This window comes from Podarcis gaigeae (assembly GCF_964106915.1).
Source record: "Podarcis gaigeae genome assembly, chromosome: 7".
Classification (NCBI taxonomy): Eukaryota; Metazoa; Chordata; class Lepidosauria; order Squamata; family Lacertidae; genus Podarcis; species Podarcis gaigeae.
Window position 1 is genome coordinate 44,294,834 of NC_139683.1, and position 22,018 is coordinate 44,316,851.

The 22,018-nt window shown below is 40.0% G+C and overlaps 1 protein-coding gene and 1 long non-coding RNA gene across 11 annotated transcripts in view; one reads left to right on the top strand and one right to left on the bottom strand.

Annotated features, from left to right (window-relative positions):
* LOC310848799 overlaps window positions 1–22,018 on the bottom strand; it is a 244,473-nt gene that overhangs the window by 219,633 nt on the left and 2,822 nt on the right. The window lies entirely within an intron of this gene.
* The window catches only part of KCTD1 (potassium channel tetramerization domain containing 1), a 75,756-nt gene that overhangs the window by 45,451 nt on the left and 8,287 nt on the right, over window positions 1–22,018 (top strand). For 5 of the 10 annotated variants that reach the window (XR_014566603.1, XM_083748255.1, XM_083748249.1 and 2 more), the window contains exons 2-4: window positions 3,953–4,131; window positions 15,173–15,317; window positions 21,002–21,307. Coding sequence is in view for 9 of the 10 variants with exons in the window: in XM_083748255.1 (XP_083604381.1) it covers window positions 3,953–4,131; window positions 15,173–15,317; window positions 21,002–21,307 (630 nt within the window). In the remaining variant the exon portion in view is untranslated. Of the gene's footprint in view, window positions 1–1,940; window positions 3,546–3,952; window positions 4,132–15,172; window positions 15,318–21,001; window positions 21,308–22,018 lie in introns of those variants that run through there. The other 5 variants (XM_083748252.1, XM_083748251.1, XM_083748253.1 and 2 more) reach the window with 3 other exon arrangements.

The following is a 22,018-nucleotide window of genomic DNA, read 5'->3' on the forward strand; positions in this document are numbered from 1 at the left end:
ACAGCAATTGACTCAGATTCTAGCATCATGCGAACCTACAGAAAGTGAAGGAGTTACTTTCCATTAAGTTTTAATTCATTTTTATTCTGTAGCCTTCATAAGAATCCTGCTGTTTCTAGCTTCCAAAACATAAATGTTGATGGTCCTTGACTACCAGGCTTCTCCTCCCATGTTTTCTCTCTGTATCTCTCACACATACCTGTATTATGGGGATAATAATATTGATGTATCACAGGAATGCTGTAAGAATTAATTTGGAACTTAAAAGGAAAGCAAAACACCACAATACAAAATAGTAGTATATGAGTGTTGGTAACATTTGAGCATTAAGGATTTTAAGAAACTAGCATCAGTAGAAAAGGACATTTTGAGGTCACAAACACACACATGTATGAGAAAAGACTTTTTGGTTGGTAGATATTTGGCTCTGTTGGCACTGAAATAAACTGAAAAATAGTAGCTCAAAACCTTTCTGCTAAAATTACTGAGTATTGAATTGATTTCTCTTAGAAGATTCAGGGAAATGATGGAATTCATCAGAAACTTCATCCATTACATAATACCTGCATGAGAGCACTGGATCTGGTCAGGTATATTTGCATATTTACCTGAGGGTCAGTGCAGCATGGGATTTGAGGTATTTTAAGTTGTGAAAACACATTTATACATATTGGTGTGTGTGTCTATTTGATCAAGATTGCATCACTTGTAGTGTTCTTAAGCTGGACAAATAACTGTAGGACCTACTTATGTGCACACGTACTTTAGAATCATTGCAAGAAAGACAAATAGGTTCAGCTAGGACAGTATTTTAAAGTGTCACAAAAGTGCAGAACATTAAAACATTAAAAACACACACACACCAGAACTCCCAGGATGCATGTGCACAGTGGGCTGCAATGAAAGCATTGCATAATTTTAAAGCGTTCAGAATTTTGGGAATGATAATCAAGGTGAGGTGCTGTTTGTGAATTTCTGTAGTAGTGCCATTCCTAAAGTATGCATTTTCCTATTGACTGACACCATGTATAAAATGTCAGATGCATTATTTCATATTTCATTCCGTTCTCATCCTTCATAGGGAACAAAAGTCTCTGCTTTTGAAAAATGATATGTGTCTTGCATATTGTACTAGCATGATAAGGGCATTTGCATGTACTGCTTTAATGGAAAAACCTTTCTAGATCAGTCTTCATACAAAATGTTGCTTACCAGTAATGGCAAAATCATTAATGAGATTGTCATTCTGTTGGACACATGGCTCTCCCCTTCTCTTGGAACTCCTGAAGTCGTATGAAATCAGGAGATGCAGATACCTTAAATGGAAGATTTGTCGGTATATCTCAGGAGAGTGTTGCGTTGGCGCTCTTTCTCTCACTCTCCCCCCACCCCCACCCCCCATTTGAAGGATTTAGTGTTCTGCATAGAAAGGTGGCTCATAGTACATGTTCAATACAATTGGGATCTCTCACCTGTTCCTTTGCTATAAGCCATAGACAGGGAATTTTAGTTCAACAGCATCTAAAGAGCCATGGGTTCCCCACCCCGCTGTGAAAATAAGCCCAACAAATATAAGCCAGACATATTTGTCAGGGAAAGGAGTTCTTTCTAGTAAGGATTTATAGTAAACTTGAATGTTGTGAGCTATGTTTTAAAGTTGTGTTGTTTATTAAAGGTAGAGAGTCCAGTTTCATGTCCTATAGTGAGCAATCTTGGGTTAGATTTTATTATATAGGATATACTGTACTTTTCCACTTGTGTCTTAAAGAGAGTCATTTTTCAGAACTAACACCTGCTGCTCAAGTTCTAGTAAGGAACCTGAGGAAGATGGTACATTAGAACATGCCAGATTTCCTTTATGAAAATATTTTCTTCAAAGTCTTTTTGACACTATTGTATTCTGAATTATAATAGATATGGGGGCGGGGGGGAATCATAAAGAAAATCATACAGAGGTGTATCCAACTTGGAGTAAACTCATTAAAATTTATGGAACTGATTAGTTGTGCCTATTAGTTTCAGTGGGTCTACTCTGAGTAGGACTAGCATTGGATACAACCCACAGTATGTTTCATATAGGCCACAAAGCTATTGTTTGTTATATTCCCAAACTCTTCATTTTATCTATAGCCATCTCCTAAACATTTTAATTTTTTATCTCTCTCTCCTAGCATTATGTTAAAAGAATGTACGGTCTTCCCACTCAAGGTGGTTGTGGGATGTGTAGACCTGTTTTTGTTGTTCTCCAAGTAGGGCTTCCAGTCTTTCCAAATCCTAAGAACATAGCATTCTTCAAACAATGATAGAAGTCACATCTTAACTCTCTTTGCTTACATTATTGCTTTGTTTGCTGTCCTTTGGACCTAATTGTCTGTGCCCAATATCCAAGAAGCTTGAATGCATTCTGCAACTCTGACCCTTAAACCTTGTTTCAATTATAAAATCTCTCATGTTGTTCTTTTTAAGTTTGAGCTACTGTTTTGAAGGAATGTAGTAGATTTAAGTTTTTTTTTTTTTTTTACTTAAGTGTTATCTTATGTCAGGCATACATTAGTATGCTCAGTTACATTGTCCAGTACAGTATATGCAGTTGCCTCTTTTCGCTGTGAATGATCCAAATGGCTCAGGCAGACTTAGGCAGACATCACAAATATTGAATAATGTCCAACTGTTTTAGTGAAAAAATATTTTAAATGGTCAGGTACAGAGTCATCTTTTAAAATGATGTGGTAATACAATGTTTGGGCCTCCTACAAATGGAAATGTGTTAATATTATATTTGTTCTCCGCTGTGCAGAACTATAAATACTCTGGAGAAGCTCATTATAATTTTATCAGCCTCTTAGCCCCTTTATATGCAAAATGATTTACAGTGCTTATCCCAATGGCCCAATAATCCTAATAACTCTGTGGGGTTGTTCTCATTTTATGATGGGTAATTGGGATTAACAGTGCAACCCTATGCCTGTCTGATTAGTTGAGTCCTCACAGGTTGTTGCTGATAATATGCGTACAACCCTAAATAAAAAATCTGGGGAGTATTCTGTATCCTCAGTTGGAATATCCCAGCTACATCCTTGAATGAATATGGTAAGAGGAAGTGCCGTTGCCTTAGAAATGTGCCCAGGTTTTGTTTTGTTTACATTCCAGAATTTTGAAACTGGTCTGCTTTGCTGGCTTCAGCAAAATGCTTTGCTTCGCTCTGCCCCACCCTGACTCTTTGCACAGGGCTAGCGCTTGCAGTTTACTGACATTGCATTTCCAGTTTGACTGAGGCGTTTGTTTCATCTGCATCTGCTTGTGCTGCTTCCTTTTGGAGATTTCTTCAGGAAGCTGCTCTGGGGATTGCAGCCTCTTTGGGTGCAGAGGGGCATCTGTCACAACTTGTATAATATTTACATGGAAAATGTCTTTCTCAAAGGCTCTCGGTGCCCCGTGTTTTACAGTACATGAACAGTTGGCTAGTCCAGGTGTTTCCTCTTCTGTTTGCGTGATATGTGAATTGGAAATTCAAGAGAAGAGTTGGCAGAATGGAAGAGCTGAGGGTTTGTATTTACCTATTTTAACTGCATAGCGCATAGGTGGGTTTGGGACATAGCAAAATCCTGCTTTTTTCCTCTCCCTTTGTATTTCTTGATCTTTGTCATTATTAGTGACTTAATCTAGCTCTGAAGTATGAGCACTGAGCTGGTTTTCATTTTTAAACAGAAGTTTGAAAATACTGCTTTTCCATAGTGTGTGTTCAAAGAACACTGTCTTTATTCCCCCCCCCCCTATCTTGCAATGTAACTAGATTTCAAGTTTAACTGACTTCCTGAGCTATATTTAAAGATGGAGACTGAGGTTTGGTGCTGGTGATGTTTTATTCAGTCTTAAATGTGAACTTAGCTGTGTTGTTAGCTTTTCTAAAATAGAAACTCAAATTCCTAATGGTGTTTGTGTCTTTTCACAGGACAGTCGGCCCAATATGTCAAGACCTCTGATCACTAGGTCCCCTGCATCTCCTTTGAACAATCAAGGCATCCCCACGCCAGCCCAGCTCACAAAATCCAATGCACCGGTACATATTGATGTGGGTGGGCACATGTATACCAGCAGCTTGGCCACACTTACTAAATATCCTGATTCAAGGTAATTCTAAGGACTATGTTGCATGTCTCTGGCAGCCTTGTGAATTTACTCACTTCTATCCTCTGACCTCTGTAACCTTCTTACTTGGTGCAAAACCACTTAACTTGAAGGTGAATCCATACACGTAAAGTCATAGTTGGAAAGGATTTTGCTAAATGAAACACACCAGTGGATTTTGTTTCTCTACCCAGAACCCACGAGTAACTGACCCACATCACTCATAAACCAGATTCTTTTGCTGTTTTTCTTTGAAACTTTCTGTTGAAATTTTGTCAGTCCTTCCGCACAATATCACCTCAGAATAATGGGTTCCAACTTAGCATTTAAATCATTTGCTTTAGAAGAAGGGGGTTGGCTTTCTTTTGGACCTGGAAGCGGGAGGAATTTTTTGCCATCAGAATCTCGGATAGAGGGTGTATCTGAACAATTAAAACATAAAATAATTACATTTTTAGACAAATATTTGCTACGTAATAAACATGTACATAGTCCTGGACAAAGCATTTACTGACAAGCACCTGAACAAATGATGCATCTTTGCTAACTTTAATGTAATTTTCTTTCTTTTTAAAGGAAACAAGTTACCTGGGTAACTGCGAATTTTATGTACTTACAGTACTCTAGTAAGTACTGTTGGTCTAGAGTTGGGTTTGAGTAATAGGTTTTTAAAACCTTCAAATAATTTTTGTATAGACTCAATGACTGAAATTGCAAATAGCGATTTGAGTATGCCAATCAGATGATCATCACTGTCATCTTTGACAGCACTAGTAATTTAGTCTGTGGGAGTGAAGCCTAGTTTCAGACCTCCCACATGCTTCCTGCAAGTAGTGATTGGTGACTAGAATTATGTGTGCAGTATCAATTGGCATTTCAATTTCTGATTCAGCTGGGAATCTGCATGTGGAAGTCACATTTTACTTTTGGGTCCTCCTTGCTTAATCAGGTCCAACTGTTTGTTACATGCCATGCATTCAGTGTAGTAGGCCCACCTGAGATTAAATAGGCACCCACCTTGCAAAATTCAGGTGCATGACAAATACTTTCTTGTTTTAGCAGGCATTTTAAGGCAGCGTTTGAGTTTAAGTTAGATTTCATAATTATTTCTAAAGGTATTATTCTCGGTGTGCATTATTTTTACATGTTCCACTAAGATATGCTGGTGATTAAATGGTATATACAGACGTACGTTGGAAGTCGAACAGAATTTGTTCCGGAAGTCCGTTCGACTTCCAAAATGTTCGACTTCCAAGGCACGGCTTCCAATTGGCTGCAGGAAGCTTCTGTGTGGAGGCCTCACCAGACCTTCAGCTTCCAAAAGAACATTCGAAAACTGGAACAATCACTTCCAGTTTTTGATAGTTCTGAAGCCAAAACATTTGGCAACTAAGCTATTTGAATTCCGAGGTAAGACTGTACATGTCTTAAATAAATCTGTTTCCTGGGTAAGGAGAAATTGCATTTAGTTATAACAGGGAAATAGTTATTATGTCATTACTTATATTGAGCAGGCATCTAGAGAGATTGATGCAACACTACCTGCTAGATTTAATATATTAGATCTTGGTGGTAGTGGTGGTGTCACTTCTGTTTAAACCACAACGAAAACCTACTGTGCCTGCTCACAAAGTCCTTAAAATTTGCATAGTCACTAAGGAATGAATTCCACCCCCCACAAGTGTTTTTCACTTCACAGGTGATGCTATAGTGTCTTGATCCATTATCGGTACAGAATAACTAATTGTAAACTAACTAACTGCAACATTGTGTTCCCTTGTGTCAGCTTTCTTTTTTGTATAAATTAAGAAAACAATCTATGGAAGCCAGACCTGTAGTATTTGTGATTTCAGGAGAGATTGGGATCTTTCTAGAATATGAGGGGTTGCAACATGCCAGTATTTATTGATTTTTACCAGTTTTAGTTTAGAGTACTAAATTGTTGAATTTGTAGGAAGAGTGTGATGGTAAATGAGGAACAAAAATATAATAAGTTGTTCACAAGCAATTAAAAAAACCCCAGAACTCCAGAACATCATAGAGGAGCAGTAATAGTCTGGTCTTCAGCTGGTGGGTTGGGACCCAGTAATCTGTGGTGGGTCCAGCAGCAGCACTACCACCTTACAAATACATGGCCAGAATTTAAGAAAAGCTCTGTGTCCAAGCATGAAGAAACGTAACAATTCAGATAACTTACTTTTCTGAGAATTCATGAAGTTAGCGCCCCAGCTTCTGCTATGCTAGTCTTTCCTAAATTGCTATATGGTTTCAAAGCAGTTTAATATACCTCTTGTGTATAATTGCAGGACTAAACAGAGTCTGCTTGTAGCTTTACAGCCAACACCCATGGCCACCCACAGGGTATGTTTGAAGCTTCAGTATATAGCTGCCAGGTTCTCTGCTGTTTCTTGCTGGCTTTGTTCCACTTTTTTGCTGGCTTTGCATTTGGAAAGCTTTGCCCCTTTTGAGATTTGTTTCCCAATGCTTTGTTAAAAGACAGCCATGAGGTGAGGAAGAGCCTTTGGATCTGAAGGCATTATTTTCAAACTGATGCTTTGGCCAATAAAACCTTGCCTGTTCTTATGGTATGCATTATGTGAAATCACACAAGGGGGAGAGGGCCACAAAATTTTACTTCCCCCTGTTATTGACGCTCGGCATACCCTCTCAAACTATGTTTTTGCAATCAGAATTTCTCTTCTCTCTCTTCAGATTCTCATGTCTGCTGCTCTGATTTGTTGTTGGCTGAGGGCAAAACCAGAAGTTAGCTTAATTGCTTAGCTGTCTGTGTTTTTTTCCTTTATTTAATTACAGTCATAGGGACAATTTTTCCATTGGGACCACAAAGCGCAGAGAGGAGTTGTTTAACTCTTCCTTTCTAGCTGTGTTCCAAATGAAAAGTACCCCTGTGCAGGTAGGAGACTTAGGGACAAAACACTTCCATTGTCATCACTGAAAACTTGTTTCTAAGCCTTATAACTGCTGTGTGTGTATGTGTGTGCGTGTGTGTATTGGAATCACAGCTGGGGAGAAAAGAGTTAAATCCTCTTCCCCATACACTGTTGTCCCCAGGAACATTGCCAGTCCACACCTGTAATTAAGTCAAGAAAACAAAGATAAAGTTGCCTGTTGTGCACTTACTGTAATGCTTTGTTTGACTTGGTTCTTTTGTTGAAAGCATAAGCCAGTGGATGCTTAAATCCCATTGCTTATTTTGAATTTAATTCCACTCCATATACAGGGCTCATCAAAATTTACTTTCTACCAGTTCCATTGCAAGCATCCTTTCCCTGTTTACAAAAATGAATAAACTGAGTACGTGGGAGGCTCATCCTAGTAGTGATACTGTCACTTTCCCTACCTCCAAAGTTCAGCATGTTGTCTGAGGTGCTGTCTCACTTCTGCTCAGCTTGGAGGATGTTCAGGATCAGTGACAAGCGCAAATCTTTGTTTGTCCTTGGTAGACAGCCAGGATTGTGGCTCCTGCCCATGCATGTGTTCTTGTCACAGTCTTGCTTTGTGACTTCCCATCTTACCTTTCTCAACAAGCCAGCATGTGATTTTGCTGTAGAGCAAGGACAGGCAGCAGGATCTCACCAGCAAGCTGGGTGCTTATCTCCCCTATCCTGCCCTCTTGTCAGGTGACCTGGTTTTGCCCATGCAGTTTGAAATCAAACCATCTGGGCAAAAGTACAGCACTCTGCAAGCCCGGACAATCAGCTGACATCATAGAATCATGGAACTGTAGAGTCGGAAGGGATCCCAGGAGTCATCTAGTCCAACCCCTCGCAGTGCAGGTGTAGGGCAGCTAGGCATGGCTTGACGGAAGTAGCCTGACAGGCCAAATGGGGAAGACCTGGAGAAAGTGAAAATGAAAGTTCACAGTGCAGTGAAATGTAAAGCTACAGCATCAATTAATCAGCCACAAGCTCTGCTATCATGGTTGGGCAAAAAGATTCCTGCATTGCAAGGAGTTGGACTCGATCACCCCCATGGTCCTTTCCAACTCTGTAGTTTGATGATTAAATGATTTGAACACCTGTAACAGCTTTTCATTTCATTTCATGTAGTTCTGGTCATAGCATGTTTTAGCACTTTTTCCTGCCATTTGCTCTTTGCTGATGACTTCTATACCTTTCTACCGCCAGCCCAGTTTTTGTTCCAACATTCAGCCTTCCATAGAAACATTTCACAGTGAAGAGAGAATTAAAGAAAGAAAACATTTAGACTATAAAGTTCCCTCACACCTCCTCCTAGCTCAGAGGACCCTCACAGCCCCCAAAACCTCTGGCATTTTAATGAGGGTGTCCTGATTAGTCTCTTATTCCAGAAGTAGGAAGTTCAGAACAGGCTTTGTTTGCATGCCTACACAACACATCTAAATATCTATTGTGGTAATCCTATAAACCCCATTCTACAATCCAGGGAGTTAGCTCCACTCCCAGTAATCAAATAAAGTAAGTTCTGGGTTTCAGGCCCCCTTTTTGTTATTGTATCAGCCACCCTTGAGTTCTGCTTTCTCTTTGAAGTTTCCTTTTCCTGTACAGATATGTTAGTAGCTGTGCCGCCTCTGAGCCAAGCTAGTCTTCCCCTGTGCATTCTCCCTCCTTATGTGCTACCAAAGAAGAGGAGAGCCTGTGTACCATTTTGCTACCAATTCCCAGCACTGACCTTGAGCAGCCTATGTTTACTCCCAGACAAATCAAGAACAATGCAGCGTTCAGTACTGTCAGCCTCTGTCTCCTTAACATGCATGGGTTTATTTTCAAACACTAAATGCTATGAAGCCTATATTAATACCTGAATACATTTATAATGTGTATTTTTCAGCTGAGTGAAGAGATTCATTCTATATTTTTATGCTAGCATTTGCATCTGTCATGTTCATCCCAAGTAGTTAATGCATTATTGCTCTTGTAATGACCACATCAAATTTTATTTTCATCAAATTTTATTTTCTCTGTTTTCAAACCCCAGAAATCTATAATTGTACAATAAATTGGAATGAAATGAATCCCTTGTGAGACATAAATTTAAATAAATAAAGATTGTAGAATTTCTTTTTTTTAGGGAAATTAAGCTGCAGTTGACATTACCAGTAAGCATACATAACCCACACATGGGATAGAATGACTTTTAGCTGTTCATGTAATTTATTAACCACTTCTCCATTAAAAATGCTCCAAAGCTACAACCCTAATTCCACTTACCTGGGAGCAAGCCCCATTGAATTCAGTATGGCTTACTTCTGATTAAACATGGTTAGGATTGTGCTTTAAGATAATATGACATGTAAAAGTAACTGATTGACTGACTTAATTTTTATTCAAAGTATATATTTTGAGCTTGGCAGTCAAGTTTTTAAAAAGTTTTTAAAAAGAAAGAAATTGAGATAATAGAAATGTTCTTGTGTTCTTTAGTTGTCTCAGGTAGGTAAAGGACAAGGCAGAGCAGACGGCAGTCTGTGCAAAAATTTTGCACACTGTAGTAGTTGAGTTGCATATGCTCCCTGCAGGTACAAGATTTCTGGATTTCTGTGCCCATGAGTTTTTTCAAGACCTGTTTGTGGCCAGTGTACTTACTAATGTGGATGTGGTGGGTCCTTGCCTTGCTGCACTTGGGATAAGTGAATCCCTGTCCCTGCCCTGCGGATCTGTGAAATGTTCTTGGCTTCATTTGACATATTTTTTTAGTTGTCAGTGCACTCGAGCTCTTCTGTGTTCCTTCTGTTAAAATATCCCTGCAGTAATTTATATTGGGCAGAATATCCTGTCAGGAGAGCATAGATTCACTTGTGTCTTCCATATCCCCATAACACATATCCAGCTATAATTTCAAAGCAGAAGCTGTAACATTTAATTGAAATGGGCTTTTACCCAGTACAGTGATTTTTCACTAGGGTTGTGTGTGTGTAGTTACCTGAATATAATTGTGAGGAGATTATGTAACATGGTCACAAGGTTCTGGTTTATACATAAACATAGAGATCTAGTTTGCATAGTAACAGCTTTCCCTTTTATCCTCATTAGTGGTAGCAATTAATTTACACTCTTGTGCAACTACATATTATGTCTCAGGTACTAAGACAGTAATTTATGGCTTTACTCCAGGAGCCAGAACCGCAAATTCTAAACAGTAGCAGCAAGCATTTCCAGGCCACAGCTCCTCTGCTGATAGTAGGTTCTAAACCTGTCTGGCCTTGTTTAAGATTCAACTGAATGAGGTCCAGAACATGCTGCTCAAGTAAGTTCATTAAAACCCTTCTTAGCTTCCCTTTTATCCATCTGAAAATTGATTTCTTTTTAAACGGTTTAAGAAGATGCCTCAGGGCTTCAGAGCCTATATTAAAAAAATGAAATCTCTTCCTGTCTTGGAGCAACACAAATAGTCAATACAAAATTGACAAATGATCCTTTAAGGATATCCATTGAATCCATTATCTCCAGGCCCCTGTGTGAGACACTTCATCACAAACATCATCATCTTGATGATACATTGCAGAAGAAACAAGGTGAAAATCAGATAACTCCCCACCCCCAGTATTTATAGGCAGACTGCCACAATCATTGAAGTAAACCGGTATCAGCCAGAATAGGTTGGGATTGCTTTCCTTTCTTGAAAGTTAACTCAGTTACGTTTAACATATTTCAAATGGAAAGAAACAAACTGTTTTATGTTGAAAGCATTTGTCGTAAGCGATAGATGATATGTTATACCATACAACAAATCCTTTCAACGAAAACCAATTTGTAAAAGGCTTGCAAACTTTTTAACAGGCTATTGTTGTAGGAAATGCCTCCTCCATATCATCCTACCCAGTCACTCAGATCAGCTTAGTGACGCCCTCCTGGTTGTACTGTCACCTGCAGAGCTCCACGTTGTGGCAACCAGAGGGAGGCTATTCAGTTGTGGCATCCCCTCTAGGGAACCATGTTCCATCTGAGTTGTGGGAGGTGTTCACATTGATGGGATTTTGACTCATTTATTCTTTATCTAGCTTCCCCGTCCTTAATCTGTGTTAGGTTTCTATTGTTGTTGTTGAATTATTATTATTATTATTATTATTATTATTATTATTATTATTACTACTAATACTACTAAAATTTCTATATTGCCCTTCATCTGATAATCACAGGCCGTTTATATTGTAAACAGCCTGTGATTATCAGATGAAGGGCAATATAGAAATTTTAGTAGTATTAGTAATACAAAAAAACAAAAAACAAAAAAATGCACACCATAGTAACAAACAAACAAATAACCCTAAAGGTAAAGGTAAAGGGACCCCTGACCGTTAGGTCCAGTCGTCCAGTTAGGACGACTCTGGGGTTGCGGCGCTCATCTTGCTTTACTGGCTGAGGGAAGCTGGCGTACAGCTTCCGGGTTATGTGGCCAGCATGACTAAGCCACTTCTGGCGAACCAGAGCAGCACACGGAAACACCATTTACCTTTCCGCCGGAGTAGTACCTATTTGTCTACTTGCACTGGTGTGCTTTTGAACTGGCAAGAGCAGAGACCGAGCAACGGGAGCTCATCCCATCGCGGGGATTCGAACCGCCGACCTTTTGATCGGCAAGCCCTAGACTCTGTGGTTTAACCCACAGTGCCACCTGCATCCCACAAATAGTACTGTTTAATTAGCCAAACACCTAGAAGAAGAGGAATGTTTTTGTTTGGCACCTAAAGATATGTAATAAAGGCACCAGGTGAGCCTCTGGAGAAAGCATTAAACAAGGGGAGCCACCCTCCAAAAAGGCCTATTATTGTATTGCGACTTTCCAGACTTTCCAGAGAAGGCATATAAAGAAGGGCCCCAGATGATTGCAGGGTCTAGTGTTATTCTAATTGTTACATTGTGCTATACATCACTTTCTGGTTTTTAGTGGTGTAAAAATATTTTTAAATGAATCATTTAATTATATTTTTCAAATGCATCTCCTTCTGGTTCATAGAAAACAGTTTGCAGAGAAGATGACTAGTTGTTGAAGCGAACAGGAACCCAGGGATAGGATGACTTCAAGCCTGGGAATTCCAAGGAGTCTAGAAAACAGGGAATGAAGGCAAACTGATCAGGACCTGTGATTAAGGGGTCTTGTTCCCATCTGAGTCAATTCCAATAGACTTAGTCTGCAGTTTTTATACATTATCAGGCCTAGCCAGGGTTCACACATCCTTGCCTTGGAGCAAGATTGGCTGGCCCCAGCTGCTGAGCAACTTCATATCTGTTCTCCTCTTGAATAAGGGTTGGCCCTGTCTTCTGAGTTGGCTAGCACAAACCTGTTTGGGAAAGAGAGGGAAGGAACTGGTCAAATTATGCAAGTGATTGCTTAACAGCAACCACAGATTGGATGGCTTTAAAAGTGGGTTAGACAACTTCATGGTTTAGAAGGCTATGTTCTACCTCCACTATCTGGTCCTGAATACCAATTGCTGGGTATCACAAGTGGGTTCAGTGCTTTTTTGCTCAAATCTTGCTTTCAGACTTCCAAAAGGTTGGCCACTGTGAGAACAGGATGCTGGACTAGATTGGTCATAGGCCTGGTCTGGCGGGGCTTTTCATATATTCTTATGTTCTTAGCTATTCAGTTAATTTCTTCAATTTCTCTCACAGATTTTACTCTTAAGTCCCTTTTTACATTGTTCATATTGTCAGTCATTTTCAAAACAATACGAATATCACTCAGGAGAAAAGATGTCAGGGTTGTTGTTTTTATAAGCAAAACTACATGAACGTTGACAAATGTCTGGGGAACCAGTCAAACCCGCTCCATTTTGAAACATTTCTCGACCCTTTATTTGTCCATTTTTCTATTTATTTACTTTCTTCAAGGACAACTTTCCCAATATAAATCTTTGATTTTGTTAAATCTGTGAACAGTTCATTTGCCTCTCGGGTTGCATTTTGGGTTTGTACAGCTGCTTTCTGCCTTGGGCCACAGTGAGTCTGACAAAAATTATCAGTTTCATTGGGTTGCTACTTGGAAGTTCAGAAGCAAATATTAAACCAATTCAGACATGTGTGAGAGACTGACCTTCTGGATAGGAGGATGAGGTGCACTGGCGAGCACAGCGGTTGGGTGGTAGGGATAATGGCAGGAAGAAGCATCAACTTGCATTTTAAACTACCTTCTCCTCTAAGTGGCTTTATGGTGGAAATAGTGGACCTAGAAAGGAGAAGAAAACATTGTGAGGTCTCTAAAGGTGACATAAAAGTAACAGGCATTTGTTCTAATGGAAAACATTGGTAAGAATAGTATTGACATCCACATCCCATTTTATTGACATTCTTTAAAGCTTGGATCACTAGTGTCTGCTTGCTTTGATATATGACTAATAATAACGAGAACAAGAAACCTGTTGCCTAATGGGGCTGTCCAAAGTCATGACCCATGTGATCCTTCTGAATCTTTTCTGCCTTCGAGACAAGAGAAGTCTTGTTCTAAGTGGTCAGTTTACTTTGTAAATGGGAAAAGAAATAAAGTCCTAAAATTAGGGTCTTTGGGCACTTTAATATGTAATCTGAATGGGCTGTTCCTGAAAGTCAGTGGAAGATCAGTGATTTCACAGAGTGAAAATAGATGGTTTAAAAATACAAATTACTAAATTGTATCCAGATTTAATAGGACTTGACTCACGCTGAGTTGCATTTGTCTGTGCCATGTTGTTGTTTACGTAAAATTAGATAAATTGATTAATGTTCAGGGTAGATCAGCAACATAAAGAATACAGAATGTGATATAAATTGGAAACATTGATTAATGTTCAGGGTAGATCAGCAACATAAAGAATACAGAATGTGATATAAATTGGAAACATGTATGGCGTTTCTCTGAACATCAGCAAGAGATACCACTAGGCTTAAAAACTTGTATTGTGGAAATGAGAGTGGTCCTCTGTCCAAAGCTTTTAATGTCTACTCTAATGTTAGCAACCTTACTGGATCCACCTTGATTAACATTCACTCACAGAAGGTCATTAAGTATTTTATTTTGGAAATAAATCAAATGGGACACTAGAGGGGACAACCAATATCAAATTGCTGCTCATCCGGGAATCTGGATGGCTTAGGCTACAATCCAAAACCCATTTGCCCCTCCTGCAAGCCCTGCCAGTCCTTGCTGACTTCCACCCATGGAACAATGCCAACATCATTCTGCCAGCACAAAAATGCTGGCATTGCTTTGTGCTGGCAGAGTGATACTTGCATCACTACATGGGTGGAAATCAGCATGGAACTCCCTGCTCCACCTGCAAAATGGGTGGGTGGGCAGAAGTGGCAGAATCCCTGTTGGTAACAGCTGATGGAAAACCTCAAGGGGGGCATTCCAGCGACAGAGAGGAGCTAAGCTAGCCCAGGATTTGTTGGATTCAAAACCAGCCCCTTTGCCTCCACTTGGCAGGAAGTGGAAATGATGGTTGAAAAATGAAAGGCTAATGGCATCATAAGTAAAATGAAATGCTGAAATAGTTCTCTTCTGATTTAGAATTGCAACACTGGTGTCTTTCACACGTGGGGGAGGAACACAACCCCAAGAATGAAAACATGAAATATTCAGAATATTAGAATCAAACGAGAGTGGTTACTAGATTTCACATGCTTAGATTATTTTGGTTTAGAGCCAAATACCACAAAAAATCTTAGGTTTATGAAGGTTTATGTTGCAATAAGTTTTAAATAGAAGAAAATTATGTGTATGGGTAAAAGTACTTCTAATGGGCATGCCTTCTTCATTCAGCATCACTTTCAAAGATGTTTTAAGAAACTATTGAAATGGAAATGAATTCCGTACTGCCCTATTTTCATTGTAAATATCTGAGGAGACAAGTCCTCTCATTAAGTTCAAAATTGATTCAAAAATTCACATTGATAACATATCACCGTGTCATGTTCATTGCCATAATATTGTTTTCACCATGAAATGTTACTATCACTGAGCTTGATTAATGCAAAAACGTGGATTAAAGAAATCCCAGTGACCAAGGTCAGTGACTCCTAGTGACTTAAAGATGCTGACTGCAAATTGACTTTTCTCTCATTTTCAGAATTGGGAGGCTTTTTGATGGCACAGAGCCAATTGTTCTGGACAGCCTGAAGCAGCACTACTTCATTGACAGAGATGGCCAAATGTTCAGATATATCCTGAATTTTCTACGAACATCAAAGCTCCTCATACCAGATGATTTCAAGGTGAAATTTTATGCATCGTCATCATCCTATTTGAAATGTTTAGAAAGGAGGTAGAGTAATCAGAACTGCCATGTGCCAGGAGCAAGGCTTGTGGGTTGCATTGATGGATGCTGGCAAATAATAGATCTCTTAAATGAATATTTGAAAATATTGAGCATACAGTTTAACAAGTGAATTATAAAACTTATTTCATATCGTGGGAGGAGTCTGTGCATGTTAAGCATGCTTCCACCTGACATTTCCTGAACACATGAACAGGGAGGCAGTGCCTGTGAATAGAGGAAAGTGTGAGATGAACCACCAGACACTCTTAAACTGTAGACATCCATACCATTTAATGTCCCCTCCCCCATGCAGTTTGGTTGCCATTTGTATAACAGAGACTTAACCTATGATCATAAGCCACCATAAGGGTAACATTGTCAGCTGTACTCTGATTGAAGACTGCTATCTTTCCATTTTGAGTCCCTGAGAGGCACATGGAAGGTAGGTCTGTAAACAGCTACCAGTCTAATAGTTAAATGGAACCTCCAAATGGAGAACAATGTGCCCCTGAATACCAGTTGCCAGTGGGCAGCAGCAGGGAAGGGCCACTGACTTTATGCCAGGGGTGGGGCACATTCCCACCCAACCCACAGTCTCTCCTGCTTCCCCCAGCAGCATGGCTACTGTTGGGAACAAGATGGACTGTTGTCTAATCCAACAGGACTCTTAACATTCATAGGAATGCAGTCAAAACCTTAGTCACTCCACCAGTTTATTGAGCATTCATCTTTATTCATTTGCAGAAGGTTGGCAAAGAAGTTAGATAATGGCCCCTGTTGATTGAGTATTCATTCTGATTTCTTCAGAGCTTGTGTATCGTGCTAAGTAATTGTTGTCCCTCACTTCCCTTACTTGTGAAAAGTTCAGATTGTTTTTTGGAAGCAGGTTGGTTATGCAAGAGCACCAGATCCACTTTAACTGCACAACCTACACAGTTGACTCCTAATCGCAGAATGAAGCAACAGCCTCAGAGCAGTCGCCACGTAGAATCTTGACTTGAACCAGATAATTGTCGGCTATTCATACAAATCATCTACTTGAATGAGCAACGTAACCTGTGATCAAGGAGCTCATGATTTATTTATTTTTATTTGCTGCATTTGTACTCAGGTTTCCTTCCAGGAGATCAAGGTGGTATGCATGTGCTCTTCTCTCTTTCTCTTCCCTGTTTATCCTCAAAATAATCTTGTGTGATGTAGGCTTGACTAAGGGAGAATAACTGGTCCAGGTCACCCAGTAAGCTTCATGACTAAGTGGAGATTTGAACCTAGGTTTCCCCCGTCAGTCCCACTACTTTTCTGTAGTTAAGTGTATTTAGGATCGCAGTTCTGAAGAATGAAATTATCCAGTACAAGCAGTACATGCAGCCTGCTTAAACTAATATAGATAGATAGATGATAGATAGATCATAGATGAAAATGTGGGTCCTATCAGCAAAAATAATACTATTCCATACACGTGCAGAAAAACTTTTTTAAAACACAAGTTTAAATGAGCAACTTTAGTTTAATTCATAAAGCCTATTCTTACTTTAAACAGCTGGCTTTTAAAACTATACACCTCTGTGTGCCATCATAATTAATATTTTCTTGCCCTCTTTTTTAATCCACACCTTAATATGATATGCCCTAACATGGCATTTGTTTGCATTCAGATGGGTGGTTTTTTTCTCTCTCCCATTCAGATTTGATGGGGGAGGAACCGTGAAAAGAGGTGAAGAATTTCAAGATACTGTGTAATTGTTTTATTCCTCTTGCTTGAGGGGCTGTATTTTCACAAAAAAAGGTTTTGTGTGAGCACTCTTAAAAACCCAGCCTCAGGTTATTGGAAACATCTGGCCCCACTTATCTGCTCAGTAGGAAAATCAAAATGTGTTTGACTGATGAAATGAGCTCTAGCTCCAGCCACAGAGCTAAACTGCAGTCTTTACAAAACCCCGTAGTACCAACTTGCCCTTCGCAAGCATTCTTAGGGCACACCACTCTTTAAATGGCGCTGTCTAAAAATAGCCTTTAAGCGCATATGTCCACATGAGACTCAGCATCTGCCTCTACACTGTCCCTAATAGCTTTCTTTCCTGAAGGTAGGTCAGTCATTTAAAAGGGGGGAACAACGTTGCCCTTCTTGTTCACTGTTCCTATTTGTTTTCCGTGTAGGTAAAATAGATTTAAAACCTAGCCACTTCAAATTGTGATGATGTCACTGTCCATTCTGTTTTGATACATAATATAACCGAGTCAAGTTTTGAAGAGACATTCAAGGTCACCTAGTCCAAACTTGTGCCACGGGCAGGATTCTTTAGACAGAAGGTATCTCTGACACATTTTTTCCTCTTGGAAGAAGTCTAGAGAACAAGATCTTATCACTTTTTGTGAGCAGCATTTTCCACATACAAGCACTTCTTACTCTCCAAGCCTGAACCAGCTCTTGCTATAGCTGGAACCAGTTGCTTGCCAGCTAGTCTTCCTCTCTATGGGAGCATGTTCCTCTGCTATTTGAAAAATTCTTATACCCCACCCAGACCTTGGTCTTCCCTTTCTCACCTTAACTTGTAATATGAATTTTCAATTCCTGTTTTTTTCCTTGCTGATTTTGATTTCTCTCTAGCTTTTGCTGGAATTTTTAAACTGGACATTATGATCCTGGTGAGGCATGCTTTGTGGGCTTTCTATGTCATGGGCCAGTTCAGAACTTTGGGTGTATCTTAAATACTTTTGGGGTGGGGTCCACACAGCTGCAGGCCATACCTCTCTGATCCTCCATGTACCTTGCAGGTACTTGGTGGCCAGGCTAGCTAGTCATTTCCCTGACGATGTTTTAGAAATGTGCTGGCTTGTTTTCTGGTTGGGGCGGGGGAATGTTACTGTTTCATCTGGTATTGTAGACATTTATCTTCATTGTTTTGCATAAACACACACAAACACACATTTACTGATTGTTATCTTTTTTGTAGGGACGCAGGTGGCGCTGTGGGTTAAAGCCTCAGAGCCTAGGACTTGCCGATCGAAAGGTCGGCGGTTCGAATCCCTGCGGCGGGGTGCGCTCCCGCTGCTCGGTCCCAGCGCCTGCCAACCTAGCAGTTCGAAAGCACCCCCGGGTGCAAGTAGATAAACAGGGACCGCTTACCAGCGGGAAGGTAAACGGCGTTTCCGTGTGCGGCTCTGGCTCGCCAGAGCAGCGATGTCACGCTGGCCACGTGACCCGGAAGTGTCTCCGGACAGCGCTGGCCCCTGGCCTCTTGAGTGAGATGGGCGCACAACCCCAGAGTCTGTCAAGACTGGCCCGTACGGGCAGGGGTACCTTTACCTTTTATCTTTTTTGTAAACAGCATAGTTTTCTATGTCATGTGTTTAAGTTTTCAAATGTAAGCTTTTTGGAGACTTTTTAGGTAACTAATAAGTCCTAATAATAATTCTGGTATTAAGCGTTATATACAAATATGAAAACAGGACCAAACATCAATACTAATGAAGAAGATATTTGGGGATGTGGACAGGTATCCACACGTATCAGGTTTGCCATAATCTGTCTTATCCCAGAATGTACATTATTTCTGGCCATTGCATCTATACTTGGGTGAGGGGTGGGTATTGTTTTTGTTCATTATTATGCTTTTTTGTTTTTATATTATAAACCACCCTGTGATCTTTCGATGGAGGGTGGTAAAAAAATTTAAAGGGGGAAAATGTTTCTAGTGTTGCCTAGCTTCATCCAGATGTATGTATGCCTCATACCATTTACAATGAGGTCAAAATGCATTTTTCCTTGTTTAAAAAACAACACACAAACACACACAAAAGATCATATTGATGACCTTTACTGCTTAGTTCAGATGTGAGCCAGATAGTCAGCACTTGGAAATATCTCATAATTTGAAGAAAACATTGAATCTCATTAATATTATTATTTCTGTATTTGTACATGCACACACAATACTCTTGTCAAAGCACATATGAGCCAAAGTATAAACTTTAAAGCCACAAATATAGTTAATTCAAAACACACACACCAATGTAATTATTATATGTAGTACAATAAAATGTCGTAAAATGCATCTTCCTAGCAGTGGGTTCAGAATACAGACTATTTTGAGACCAACCATTTAAATATTAGTCTTTTGGTGCAGATTAAATATTAATCTTTGGTTGCAGTCATATTCCCACTTACCTGGGAGTATGCCCATTGAACTCGGTGGCACCTACTTCTGAGTAGACATGAATAGGAGGCATTATAAATAACATAACTTTGAATGTTATATGGAACCATGTCTAAATGTTCACTTAAGCTAATAGATTATGTTCCCTTTATCCATCAAGACAGTTGTCATATCAAAGGGAATGTAGTCTCCCCCTTTTTTTTAACAAATCGATGTTATGTGTCCTAAATTACTTTATTTCCATTTTGATGCTTTCAAACACCAGTCTTTACAACCTTCCCTACTATATTAACTATATTTCTGTAGCAAATGTTGTATCCCTTGCTTCTTAGATGGTCTGGTCTAGAGGCCAGTGTGTGTTCAGCACCAACTTTCTCTTCTTTCCATTTATTTTCTATTGTACTGTACTGGGAACTAGCATGGCAATTGCCCTGCATCTAGTCCCCTAGACTTAGTTGTATTCTGATGTCACATGTGCTTTCCTCAAACTTGCTCAGCATCAATTGTCACTGGCAGGGGCAACAAAATGCATAAGAAAATAGGAGGCTGCACTATTATGAATCACGACAGGCTTAGTCTTATCTAGTTCAGTACTGTCAGTGCAGCCTTGCTTAGAGATGCAAAGGACACGGGTGGCGCTGTGGTCTAAACCACTGAGCCTCTTGGGCTTGCTGTTAAAATCCCCATGATGGGGTGAGCATCCGTTGCTCTGTCCCAGCTCCTGCCAACCTAGCAGTTCAAAAGCACGGCAGTGCAAGTAGATAAATAGGTACCGCTGTGGCGGGAAAGTAAACGGCGTTTCCATGCTTTCTGGTTTCCGTCATGGTGTCCTGTTGGGCCAGAAGCAGTTTAGTCATGCTGTCCACATGACCCAGAAGGCTGTCTGTGGACAAATGCCGGCTCCCTCAGCCTGAAAGCGAGATGAGCACCTCAACCCCATAGTTGCCTTTGACTGGACTTAACCGTCCAGGGGTCCTTTACCTTTACCTTTGCAGGAATTGAGCCTGCGATCTTATGCAGGCAAACAATGTATGCTATAAATGAGCCATAGTCCTCCCACTCCTCAGCCCCAACCCCAACCCCAACAAACAGTATGATGACTGCCTGGACATGGGTAAGCTTACTACTCATAGGGGAGCAGAAAAAGATAATGCAAGGCAGAAGCATCCCTATTAATCGTGGTGTATATTTCTTCCATACGACCTTCTTAGATGGGGAAGGTGAGCAGTTCCTATCCACGTGTTGAAGTGAATTCAATATTGAGTTTATTTTTCTTATATACTGTAGATGTCACCACTGCAGTCCCTCTGCCCCCCAACCTTCCCATAGGGGTTTTTGGGTGGCAAACAAGAAAGAGGCTGCAGTGGAAAGGAAATGATGAGGAAGTCTGTTCCACAATTAAGTTGACAATGTTGGATTGCCATTCGTACCCTATAGCGGCATGTATGTTTCTCGTTGGCAATGAAAATTATGTGTCTTTCAGGATTACAGCTTGTTGTATGAAGAAGCAAAGTATTTTCAGCTTCAGCCCATGCTAGGGGAGATGGAAAGGTGGAAACAGGATCGGGAGACATGCCGGTTTTCAAAATCCTGCGAGTGTTTGGTTGTGCGAGTTGCTCCGGATCTTGGAGAGAGGATTACCTTGAGTGGCGACAAGTCTTTGATAGAAGAGGTTTTCCCAGAAATTGGTGATGTGATGTGCAATTCAGTCAATGCAGGTTGGAATCACGACTCAACACATGTCATCAGATTTCCTTTAAATGGCTATTGTCATCTCAATTCAGTTCAGGTATGTAGACACCAGTATATCAGTTTTTGGGCAAGCTGATAAATATGTGAGCCAGAGTGAGGTTTAAAAAAAAAAAACTTTGAAAGTAAATCAATCCAAGCCCTTCCTTAGAGGATTGGTTGTATTCTCTTTCTTATTATTTATTAAATTATTATTCATTATTAAATTTGTATACTGTCCTTCATTCGTAGATATCAGGGCAGTTCACAACATAAAAATACAATATAAAAACCACAAAATATGTAATAAAAATTAGAACAAAAACAAGCCAATGATTCCCCCTCCCACAACACATTTTATTTGATACACTGGGTCTAATGGCTTGTGCTGAACCTATTCAGTAGATAATGGAGCATGCAGATGCTTCTGAGAACAAGGCAGTTTCCATGTTCTCAGCAGCAGCTGCATATGACATGATGAGAAGAGCCACGTACCATCACTTAAATGAATCGGGTTAGTGGAAAAAATATGTTGCAGAACTCATCCTGGAAGGTATTGTTGAATATCTATGGGGAAGATACATAGGAGGCTAACCATTTATGGAACAACCTGTGATGGCTTATGAGATTTCTCTCTACTCCATGGCGTCATGTTTTAGGAGCTATTTTCAACAATCGTTGCGGGTTCAGGAACATTTTATTTAGCTGCCAGAATTTAAAAACATCTGAATATTCTACATGATTGATACAAGACCTGTCTTTAGTTGATCAG